The sequence below is a fragment of the Acipenser ruthenus genome, chromosome 49, assembly GCF_902713425.1.
Source record: "Acipenser ruthenus chromosome 49, fAciRut3.2 maternal haplotype, whole genome shotgun sequence".
In the NCBI taxonomy this organism is placed as follows: Eukaryota; Metazoa; Chordata; class Actinopteri; order Acipenseriformes; family Acipenseridae; genus Acipenser; species Acipenser ruthenus.
In genome coordinates this window covers 5,367,802-5,379,943 of record NC_081237.1, presented here as the reverse complement: position 1 = coordinate 5,379,943, position 12,142 = coordinate 5,367,802, and the positions used below count along the sequence as shown (strand labels likewise).

At 43.9% G+C, this 12,142-nt stretch overlaps 1 protein-coding gene across 2 annotated transcripts; it reads right to left on the bottom strand.

The window, feature by feature from the left end:
* Positions 1-3,979: 3,979 nt before the first annotated feature.
* LOC117428826 (transmembrane protein 161A) lies at positions 3,980-11,930 on the bottom strand. 2 transcript variants are annotated; one of them, XM_034047782.3, is made up of 12 exons: positions 11,761-11,930; positions 10,480-10,583; positions 10,033-10,116; positions 8,803-8,900; positions 8,042-8,198; positions 7,754-7,905; positions 7,259-7,319; positions 6,947-7,090; positions 6,415-6,528; positions 5,951-6,125; positions 5,639-5,735; positions 3,980-5,342 (listed from the first exon to the last, which is right to left on the bottom strand). In XM_034047782.3, the coding sequence occupies exons 1-12, from the start codon at positions 11,761-11,763 to the stop codon at positions 5,056-5,058; spliced, it is 1,476 nt and encodes a 491-aa protein (XP_033903673.2). In that variant the 5' UTR covers positions 11,764-11,930; the 3' UTR covers positions 3,980-5,055. The 2 variants fall into 2 exon arrangements, with proteins under 2 accessions (XP_033903673.2, XP_058871042.1); XM_059015059.1 differs by lacking the exon at positions 11,761-11,930 and adding an exon at positions 10,780-11,034.
* Positions 11,931-12,142: the final 212 nt, after the last annotated feature.

Genomic DNA, 12,142 nt, shown 5'->3' with positions numbered 1-12,142 from the left:
GTGCCACGGCCGCCGTACTTGGCAGCACCGTCACAATTACAGCAGCGTTGTCTTGAATTTGCTTCACGTTGCCGCCCTTGAGTGAAACGTGTCTTTGAAGGGACCAGCAGTGGGCTGCTGAAGTTATCACTGTAATCTCAAATGTCCTGCTGCTCCTGCGAATGATTATATTTCTTAAGTGTTTAGCCAATATTTATTTGTTTTTCAAAACCATGTCTGAAATGCTGAGAAAATAAACGTTTTAACACTGGGCAATATTTTTGATTTTGTAAGCTACAAATAATAATAATAATAATAATAATAATAATAATAATAATAATAATAATAATAATAATAATAATAATAATAATAATAATAATAATAATCAAAGTGTGTCATGCAATAAAGTTAATATGTAGATAAAGCTAGCATGATCTGCACTTTTTTTCATGAAGAGGTTGTGTTTTTGTCTCATTTTATTTAGTTTTTACATCCTCTCTATCTACTAACCTAAAATCACTGTATATATATATGCTTAATCAGATCTAAACATGAATTATCTTGCCTATACACATTATAAATCATGTTTTATATATCTGTACACATTAATAATAATATGTTGTATATATCTATATTTCAGTATCTGTATTTCTCAATTGTTTCAATCTACTTTTAATTCTCTTAAATTACCCTTCGTCCTCCCCCCTCCCCAAATAAAAAGACCCCCCCCCCCCTTGGGGTTGTGTCTGGGCACCTCCCCTGAGAGTGAGGGCAGTCTGCAGGGCAAGTCTGAATACTAGAGTCCCTGGTCCCTATAGCAACAGCCAGGCCCGCGACTAGGCCTCCAAACAGATGCACATAATTAATGTCATTATATAGATATGTCAGTCCTGTCACCTTCCAGTTCATTAAGCAAGACACTATCCCAGACCTGTCAAGATCCTCTTGGTTTTGTGAAAAATCTCGCCGTGACTGCCCAAGGGGTGCGTTACAATATATATTGTACGATATATACATGGGGCGGGAGCGAACTCTGTGCTGGCTGTCTATTCCATTGTTAAAATGTACCAGCATCTAAATATCCCTGCATGGAAAAGCCTCAAACTCCCAAGAATCTGAACCGCACTCTCTTATCTTCAGAGAGAACCTCCTATTTTTGTTTTATGTATTCCATGATCTTGTCCTAGCATGTAGACAGCACTGCTCAACCCCTGGGTGACAGACAGACAGACAGAGAGACAGACAGACATAGAGACAGACAGAGACAGATAGACAGACAGGCAGGCAGGCAGGCAGGCAGAGAGACAGACAGGCAGAGAGACAGACAGACAGAGACATACAGAGAGACAGGCAGAGAGACAGATAGATAGAGAGACAGACAGACAGACAGACAGGCAGACAGACAGGCAGGCAGGCAGGCAGAGAGACAGACAGACAGAGGCATACAGAGAGACAGGCAGAGAGACAGATAGATAGAGAGACAGAGAGACAGACAGACAGGCAGAGGTTTCCCACACTAAAAGCAAGGCAAAGTGTAATAAAGCACAGCGAAAGCAAGGTAAAGCACAGGGAAGCATTGTAAAGAACTGCGAGGCATAGGAAAGCATATCAATAAACATGGCAAACCATGGTGAACTACTGTAAATGCACAGAAAAATATCAAGAGAGAGAGAGAGAGAGAGAGAGAGAGAGAGAGAGAGAGAGAGAGAGAGAGAGAGAGAGAGAGAGAGAGAGAGAGAGAGAGAGAGAGAGAGAGAGAGAGGATGGGCAGAAAGGCGCTCCTCTAATAAGGTAAGGTGCATTAAAGACACAGCCTAGGGTTAACCCCTTCAACACGACCTCTGACACACAGGGGGTCAAGAAGCCACTTGACCTCCTCGTGCCTCCCTCCCTCCGTCACCACTGACCTCTGCTCGGAATGCCCTGATGAGGAATCGATTGTTCAGCTCATTCATTCACAATAACAACACGTTGTATTATATAGGAGGGGGTCCAATCCCGGTCCTGGAAGACCACTCCACTCCAGGTTTAACAGGTACAATGAGATCATTCACTACCTCAGGGTCTGGATGGAGGTGCACTCGGTTCAATGAAACAATTTAGAACAGGGTGGAACAAAGACCAGGAGCGGAAGTGGAACTCATTTCTGTTAACACCTTGCTAATCTGTACAATGCTTGCCTATGCGTTACCATGCTTTTACTATGGTAAACTTTTAAAGGGATCCATTAAATAAAAATAAAAAAAATGCTTACTTTTACTATTGAATGATATATATATATATATATATATATATATATATATATATATATATATATATATATATATATATATATATATATAATAAATACAAAAGACATCCGCCTATCCCTCCAAGTTGCTCGGCTGTCGCTTCTAATTTAGTGTGAAAATCAAATAATATCACTCATAAATCATGTCAGCGTTCAGACACCCAACGATACAGCCCCGCAGCGCTACCGTCAAATAAGTGAGGGGGGGCAGGTTTAGAGAGGCTAGCGTGGCAGGAACCAAACCTGGGCGACCCAGCGAGAGGGAGAGAGAACTCCCCGCAGCCGGACCCCCGTCCCACCTTCTCCGTCTGTCCGACGAATCCATCCGCTCCCGAGCAATACGAGGGCTTTAGGAGCAATTAAATAATAATACATGCAGGGTCGGGGTCGCAGACAGCACCAGCAGCGACTCGTTATTCCGGGTATGGTGACAGTGTCGGGGGCAGCCGGCTAGACGTGTCTTATCATGTACTTGTTTAGAGAAACAGACTGCACTTATTCATTTATTTATTTGTGATGAAATATTGAAAGAGTCTTAATAAAACCAATGACGAATGTTTTGACAAGAAATCTTTTTCTATATCTTCAATAATTGTTTATGGGTGATGAATTTGTTTATTGGAAATATTTTGGGCCCAGAAGGCGATTGTACGCACTTTGGACTATAGCGGACAGTAATCGTGCTATTAACGTAATATTAACATTTATGTATGTGCCAATTGCTTTAACGGTCTTTAATTCTCTTAATTTACCCATCGTTCACCCCCCTCCCCTCTCCGAGGGTTGATCTGTCTGGGCACCTCCCCTGGGACTGAGGTCAGACGTTACTTGTTAAGCTTGGGAGAAATGTTCTTGTCTTTGTCTGCTACACCCCTATACGACACAGCAGATGAGCTCTTCCACCAACACTAACGTATAAAACACCCTCCGGTACTACCATATACACCTAAGACAGGGGTTCTCAAACATTTCCAAGCTGGGACACCCTTTGACGTGGTTATTAGCGCCCGCCCCGCTCCTCCTCTGGGCGAAAAAACAATACAATATATTTTAGTTACATCTATCTTTAGGTTTTTACAGTATAAACAGAAAATATATATTTTTCAACAAAGTAGGCAAAAAAAAAAAAAAAAAGACCAGAGTTGTGATGTAGTTGTTTCGCTACCCACCTTAAAACCTTTTGCGTGCCCCCGCAGTTTGCAAACCCCTGCCTTAAGGGTTAACAGACCCCAATTATCTTAATATTGAAGTAGAAAAGCACTCAACAGCACTAAATGTATATACAACAAAAGAAACTGAAGGAGACTTCTAGTTGAAATATTTATAGTTTGAATTTATTCCACGTCTTCAATTTCATATTTCTAACCCTAATCTTTGACACGTTAATTTAGGCAGGCAGTGCCAGATTGGGTGCGTATCAGTTATGAAACCACTCCACAGTAAAAGGAACCTGTAATAAAATTATCTGACACAACTTCTTTCTTCATGGTTTTCCATCTTCTGAGCAGGAAACCTGGTGGGGACTTAATAAGTGCGGACCAACATGGAGGAGAGGGTCCCAGTGTTGTACCTTCAGAGACTTTTCAACAGATGTATAAAAATGAGTAGTTCAACTTCACAATGTTCAGAGGAGCAGGGAAACAGGATTCCAAGCCTGTAAGAGTATCTGTTTTACTAGGCTGATAGAAGGACAAGACAACGGAAAGCAGGTTTACCTTCAAAACATTGTTCTTGTTTTATTAAAACTCACACCCATCAGTCTCACAACATGCCACCGTTTCTTTTCAATAAATAGATTTATTCAATAGATTAAACTGCTACAGAGAAAAGGTTTTGCTGCGTTTTTCTTTCTTAATGAAAAACACACAAAAAATAACTTTACAAAAAAAAAAAATGCAAGGATAATCAATCCAGATTGAGCAAGCCACAAAATTGAAATAGCTTCAGACAAACTTTATGAAAATAGCTCCAGGTAATGCAACTGAAACAGTTCATACATGTCCCTATGTGAGGTGTGGATTCATGACTGATTTGCAGCTATGAAGAAAACTCTTAAGAGCACAACCCAAGCCCTAAACTCACTACATAAAGAAACACTCCCAATGGAGTCGTCTGCACAGAGGACTGTCTCAGCAATATGAGGGAGGCGAGTAAGGACCTTTGAAAAAGATTTCTGCAGGGTCTCTAAAAACATTTTTTTTGGCTTGACAAGAAACAACAAAGGACTTCAAAATCATGCGGTCCAGGCACTTGAAATACTGTTAAAAAAATTATAATTGGATCCTATTTTGAGGCAATAGCACAAGGCAAGATTAAAATCCCTCCCCCTCCAAATGTATTTTACTAAAAGGGTCAAATGCAAAAATCGCCAGAAATTGTTAAAAAGAATCAGTCAGCTGTGTGTCGTTTTCTAGCAAGTAATATTTTAGCAACTTTCAAAAAAGTCATCCTATCAGATCAGTGCCATCCTCTGAGCTGCCAGATTCAAAATCACCCTGGCTGTGAGCCAGAGAGCTGTGCTCTACAACGTCTGACGCAGATTAAACATTTAAATTCGAAAAAAAAAACCCAAAAAACACAGTAAGAATATATGAAATTCTTTTAGCAACCTTGTTGACAATATCTATAGCTTTTAACTCCTAGTATCCACCATGTAACCTTGTTTCACAGTCCAATATATTCTCCTGGGCTGGATTCAACAGCTCAGCAGTAGAGCGATCAGTGATTGAAGCTGCTAACTGCTTCAGAGTCCAAGACAAAGAGAGCAGTGACACACTGACCCGGGACTATGACTGCATGAGGTACTGGTGGAAGTAGACTCCGAACAAGCTGGTGATGAGCTGGCAGGCTGCCACCCACCAGGTGAGGAAGGCGAAGAGGCCGCGGTAGAAGAGGGGGGTGAAGACGCTGCGCAGGGAGCCAAGGGCCTCCGAGACACGGGCCACCGTCGCCTGGATGTCCTCCTCGATCTCCTCCCCCTCCTCGTCCAGGCTAGGGGACAGAACCACAGGGGCGGTGCGCACAGCCGGGGTCACCCTAGGGGACTCGGGGTACAAACCCCACGAGTAATCACCTGGAGAGAGGGAGGGCGGGGATCATAAAAATGTATCTTCAACCATCCTTTTACAGTGCCACCCTAAGGTTACTCGTACTACACAAACCTCAGACAGTTTTAAATCCATTGCAATTTGTGGTAAATGTTTCCATCTGTGTATGCTAACACAAGTTTGCAGCCTTGTTATTCACAAGTGTTGCGCGGCCATCTAGAATGGGCTGGGTGGGGCACTTTGCAGGGGTCATCAGGTTTCGTCGACTAGCCCACATCGGATTGATATGAAGTAGACACTGTTCTGGTTGTCCTTTACTCACCCATTGATTTGAGCAGCAGGGTGGAGAACAGCATGAGCAGGATGGGTCCCAGGTACTGCAGAGTCACGACAGTCAGGTAGCAGAAGATACGAGTCACCTGGAACGAGACCAGCAGGGTTAGGGGAGAGCGAATAGACTTTGACCATCAGGGATGGAACTAAGGTGCCTACTGCATAGCAGTTACACCCATTCCAGGTTTTAATACCTGCTTAGTGGGTAGGTAACAAGCTCTCTTACTAAACTCCCAGTCAAACCAGGAATGGATCAAACCGCTATGCAGCGGGAAGCCCCTGGGTCAGGCGGGAGCCTCACCTTCCTCTGGATATCGATGGCAGCGATGCGCCCCGCCTCCCTCTTCATCTGCTGCACCCAGCGGTCAGCCAGGTTGAGGTAGGCCTGCAGGTGGATCCGAGTGACCGCCAGGCGAAGTGCGCACAGAGCCACCACCGTCCACAAGCGGACAGAGTCAAAGGTGGAGCTGGACATCCTGGAGACGCACACAGGGGGACAGACCAGAGATCAATACCAACACAGGGCTGACAGTGAAACAGAGAGAGAGACAGAGACACACTCGTATTGGAATAATGACTGAAAAGGATCTCGAGGACCACAGCTGTGCTCGTTGGTATAGAATACAGATTTTATATTAATGCAATTATTATTATTTTGACATCTGTGTATCCTTCACCAAGACGTTGTGATCCTACCAACAGAGTAATGCAAACAGACCCCAGCAATGCTCAGCCCCTCCCCCTGGTTCTCTTCTCTGTACTCACAGTGTGACGGACTGCTTGCCGAGGGGCGCGTTCTCCAGGAAGTCACGGGTGATGGGCTTCACCCAGAGCAGGACCACGATCACTGGGGACAGGAAGCTGGCGTGCAGGAGGATTCTGGGAGGAACCGAGAGAGAAAGATCGAACTGAAAGCAAGTCAGCAACACACACAAGCATGGAAGTACATCCCACATCCTTTGTGAACCAACGTCATGAAATCCTACATCTCCTACAGTGTGCACGAGGCTGAATCTCCTCACTGTCTTTTTGCCTTTACAGGAAAAACTGGAATGGGTGAAACTGCTATGCAGTAGGTCTTATTTCCATCCCTGCTTTAACCAGTGAAAGGCCAGGGAGGGAGCTGTATTAATGCTTTAACAAGCAGCTGTAATCTGCGATTGCTTGTGTTAGTTGAAAATACTCCCCAACCCCACCCCTGCGTCTTCAGCTCCAAGTCTCGGCATCACAGCTCTAGGTTACACTAAACCTCTACAGCGCCCGGGCGTTGTGAATCGCAACATTCTGAAGTGCTTACTGCATCATGGGCCTGTCTGATGTCATCTTGAGAGCGTCCAGGTGGGTCTGAGCCAATCGGAGTCCAGGGAAGGCGAGCAGGGCACCAATGAAAGAGCAGAAAGCAGCCAGGCCCAGCTTGACAGTGAGCTTGGTGAAGGGCACCCTGCAAACACAGCCAGGAAGAGGCATTAAACAGCAGCCTGCAGAGCACATGAACATGGCCGTACAAAACGAGACGGCAGATCACCTAGGCTAAAACCTTTAAACATGATCCAAGCGCTACAGAAATCTATAATATAACTATATTTCAAGAGGTTTAAATGTAACTTACGACCACTCCCATCCCTGCTGTCTGAGGAAAATCTCCAAGTTATCAAACAAGTTTGCGAAACCTGGAACATAAAAACATATACAGTGTATTATAAAATATCTAAAAAAAAAATACAAAAGGTCAATTACGAGCTTGATCGTGCCAGCTCAAATTCTGAGCGGGGTTGCCTCCATTTGTGGTTGAATGCTAGGGGAGTAATGATACACTCATGTCACGATACCACACATATCACGACATGCAGGTCGCAATACGACATGTATCACGACACACGTGACTGCTGCATAATAAAGATCAAACAGTCATTTAATGATGGTCCATTTGGTTAAGAGTTAGGGAGAGTAAGTTGCCATACCAACTATAAAACACACTGTGTTCTCCATTCAAGAACCATTTGATCTACAACGAGCTGTGCCGTGCACAACGAACTGTTACACCCCTATTTAAGACACAAAGATACACTGGGATGTTTTGACTGCCTGATTTAGACTGGATTACCGGGCTCCAGTCCGAACTCCAGGTACTCGTCTCGCACCACCAGCACCAGCATTGCGATCAGCAGGGTGAGGAAGCCGAAGGCCAGGCACACCGAGCGCTCGCCGCCCTCCTCTGAGCGGAAGTAGTGACTCATCAGGGTGAAGAGCACCTTGCTGGGGAGCAGCGGTCAAGGAGACTTAGCACATAGATTAAAAACGCAGAGTACTAGATTGCAATGGCAAGCAGCATTACTCTCAGTGATCAGATCAATGTTAAGCATGCAAGTTACAGAAAGCCTGGCAAGGATACAGGGAGAACGCGATGGTCAGGAGGCACCAGATGGCCCCGATATTGACCTCCTTGCTGCCGTCCACCAGGCAGTAATATCCCTCCGTGAACAGGGAGACGCCAGCGGCGTAGACAGCGAAGTCAATCAGCCACTGATACTCCAGGAAGAAGCGCAGCACTGGAACGCAAGGCAAGAGAACACACAGGTTCAACATTACCAAGAATACCCCACTGAGTCATGAACAGAGCTTCTGCCCTCCAAATACTGACCTGCCCTGCTTAGAAACTGCATTTCTAGTAGGGCTTTTTTTAAAATATATTCTTGTAAAATGTTAACAAATATTCCTTAATTTTGAATTAGCTGAAAAACTAAAAGCTCAATTGCAGGGATGGAAATAAGACTCCTATTGCATAGCAGTCCCCCCCATCCCAGGTTTTAATGCAAGCTCAAGCAGCCACAGTGCCTAAGTAACAAGCTCTGGCGTGTGTTATTAAACTAAAAGTAAAACCAGGAATGGATCAAACAGCTACGCAATTAGAGTTTTATTTCACATCCCTGAATTCGTACCATTTTGGTTAAAAAAAAAAACCTGCTATCAAATGGATCTATTAAAGAGACTGTACAGCACATCAGAATGCCTGCGATTTATTGCAGACGTCATTCATGCATTGGTTTCTTGTGCATCTCGATTCAGCGATGTGGAAATTGCGTCAGATGAACACGGTTGTTTTAGCCTGTCCTATATTGGCCCCTGCGCTCCTCTCCAGTGTGTCGGACTCACCCAGAGCGTCCATAGCTTTGACAGGAGCCGCTTCCAAATGCAGGTCGATGTCTTTCGGCACGGTGAGCGGTTTGTTCTCCGACACTCCATTCTGCCTCCTATTAAAACAGGGAAGCTGATCAGCAGAACTGTGCTGAAATTGCAAGTTGTTCACTTACAGTTATGCTGCAGTAATTCCAATTAGAATTACACTAGTTACACTAAAAAGTAACTTAACCAACTCCACATGTTAACACGTTTGCTCGATTTATTCTAAATAATCGCAGGTACAAATACACAAACATGCCGTGGAAATTGTTGATTTATTTTTTTAAATAAATGGTGTCACCAGAAGTGATTGAAAATACAAGAGTGATGATGGAATCACAAATAAATGAGCAACTGAACTGTAATCGATTAATTACATTTACAGTAACGCAGGTAACTACAATTACATTGCAATTCATTACAAATTACAATTGTAACTGACCCCAGGCAGTATGCTAAACAGTCAAATACCCTGTACTTAAAAGATGTGCCAAACAGTGTTGGAGTTCTGAGCTGTACAGGCTGGCACACTGATCTCTACCTCTTTCTGAGCTGTACAGACTGGCACACTGATCTCTACCTCTTTCTGAGCTGCACAGACTGGCACACTGATCTCTACCTCTTTCTGAGCTGTAGAGACTGGCACACTGATCTCTACCTCTTTCTGAGCTGCACAGACTGTCACACTGATCTCTGCCTCTTTCTGAGCTGTACAGACTGGCACACTGATCTCTGCCTCTTTCTGAGCTGTAGAGACTGGCACACTGATCTCTACCTCTTTCTGAGCTGCATAGACTGGCACACTGATCTCTACCTCTTTCTGAACTGCACAGACTGGCACACTGATCTCTACCTCTTTCTGAACTGCACAGACTGGCACACTGATCTCTACCTCTTTCTGAGCTGTAGAGACTGGCACACTGATCTCTACCTCTTTCTGAGCTGTACAGACTGGCACACTGATCTCTACCTCTTTCTGAGCTGTACAGACTGGCACACTGATCTCTGCCTCTTTCTGAGCTGCACAGACTGGCACACTGATCTCTGCCTCTTTCTGAGCTGCACAGACTGGCACACTGATCTCTACCTCTTTCTGAGCTGCACAGACTGGCACACTGATCTCTACCTCTTTCTGAGCTGTACAGACTGGACACTGATCTCTACCTCTTTCTGAGCTGTAGAGACTGGCACACTGATCTCTACCTTTCTCTCTTGGTGTTCTTGGGTATCTGCTTCCCAGCCAGCGCACACAGCTCCCCCTCCGAAGGATGTTTGAACCTGTACAGGCTGTGGAAACAAGAAGTTTAGTTTACAAAAGAAATCCCTGAGTCTGGCTTCCAAACGGACTCCCGTCCCATCAAATCACAGACTATGGTCATTTCTGCCTCGGAATACATTTCAAGCAGAAATAGTGTTTGTAATGCATAATGCAATTCAATGAGAGTTTGTCCGAGACATTGCAGGGTTGGAAATAAGACTCCTGTTGCATAGCAATTTGATCCATTCCTGTTTTTACTATGAGTTTAATAAGACACGCCTATACACACTGTGGCTAATGAAGCTCGTAGTAAAACCTGGAAAGGGTGAAACTGCTCTGCAATCGGAGTCTTATTTCCATCCCTGCTCAGTGCAGAGCGAGGGGGTGCCTACCTGCCGTTACAGATGAGCCAGCGAGCGAAGGAGCAGTGAGGAGCCAGTCTCTGCATGATGCTCGCCATCAGGAGACTGACCACCAGCTGTATCCCGATCAACCCCTGCCAGAGAGAAAACAAACACAAAACACTTGAAAAGACAATTCCAATTCTTTTTTTTTTAAATCAATCTGTTACTGCATGGGGTGTTTAAAGTGGTCCCTTCCACTCCTGGTCTTTGTTCCAACCCTGTTCTAAATGGTTTAATTGAACCGATTAAACCTCCACCCAGACCCTGAAGTAGTTAATCTCATTTGACCTGTAAAACCTGGAATGGAATAGCCCTCCAGGACCGTGATTAGAAATGTTCACGGTGGACAGCACTGCACTTTCAAATCACACACAGGCAGCCACTACTTCTGAACAGCCCAAAGAGAGACCGCTTTGGAGGCGGCTCCTCTTGAAACATCAGTAACTTGCGCAGTCTTTGATAAAGAAGCGTCCCTCTAGCAGCGTCTGCTGTCCAGCAGGGAGATGCAGCCTTCATGCATTACAGAGTGCAACACAGAGGCAGGCACTGACGCATGAGCAATGCGGGAGGTAGGGCAGCTGGAATCAAGACGCGTTTTTATGTTCATTTGCACACCTGAGTCCAATAGATGACCAGTGAGCCCCAACCTGAGGCTGTGGTAGATCTTCAGCTGACGACACCGGATCTGACGACAGCTGTTAATTTCACCGTTACAATCAGGCAAGTCCTCATTTTTCTAAGAACCCGATTTTTGGCGTGATCATTCATGACCCAACAGTAAATATCTCCTTATTGTAAACTTTTATTATAAAAATCGTTTTAAATAAAGTTTTTGTTGGAAACACAAAAGTTAGCAATGTGTTGCCCAGTCACGTGTACTCTTGTTTAGGCCAAAAATGTAACTTTTTAAAGACTAAAGCAGTTTTTTGTTTGTTTGTTTCATCGCTAGGCATTATATATCTCCAATTGTATTAATTAGTTTTTAAATAAAAGCAAATATTTTAAAATATATATATATTAAAGTGGAGGTAACTACAATAATCATTGCACGATCAATAATCAAATGACACTCAAAACATAGCGCTGCATAAGATTTACTGTCAATATGTGTTTCATGTGCATCGTTCAAAAATGCAACTACAGAGTAAAATGCATGCAATTTACAAAGTGGCGTTTCTTGTAGCAGTTCAAAAGCTCCTCTACAGTTCTGCGATGTAAGCTTTAGTTACAACTGTTTATAAATCAAGCATGGTGATACATTATACTTACCATTCTGGAAAGATTTAATTAAACAAAAAAATACATCAAGTGTTGACTGAAACGCTTCATTCGGCGTTTAGTCTTTTCAATCAAACAGTTTTCATGTCATACAACAGCTGTACTGTGCACCGCCTACTTCATTCCGCAGGACCCAATTCCCCGGTCAACCTAACCTCAACACTGATTGGATGAGCCATGATCTAGAATGGTGATGATTGGACAATTTAGAAAGTTTGGCATGCAGGAGGCGGGATGATCTACTGATTCAACCAATCGCACACCACTAAAGTAGAACGTGTACTATATTTGGCGATATTGAAGGAAAGGATTCTGGGAACTGTAGTTCTTAAAGTTTTACAATAAACATTTCATTTTTTTTTGAAGTAGCACG

Excerpts from the sequence above, each read along its gene's own strand:
- LOC117428826 (XM_034047782.3), bottom strand. Across the intron at positions 8,901-10,032 it reads AAGAACACCAAGAGAGAAAG|GAGGCAGAATGGAGTGTCGG; the intron begins GTAGAGATCAGT and ends CTGTTTTAATAG. Across the intron at positions 8,199-8,802 it reads CAAAGCTATGGACGCTCTGG|TGCTGCGCTTCTTCCTGGAG; the intron begins GTGAGTCCGACA and ends CTTGCGTTCCAG.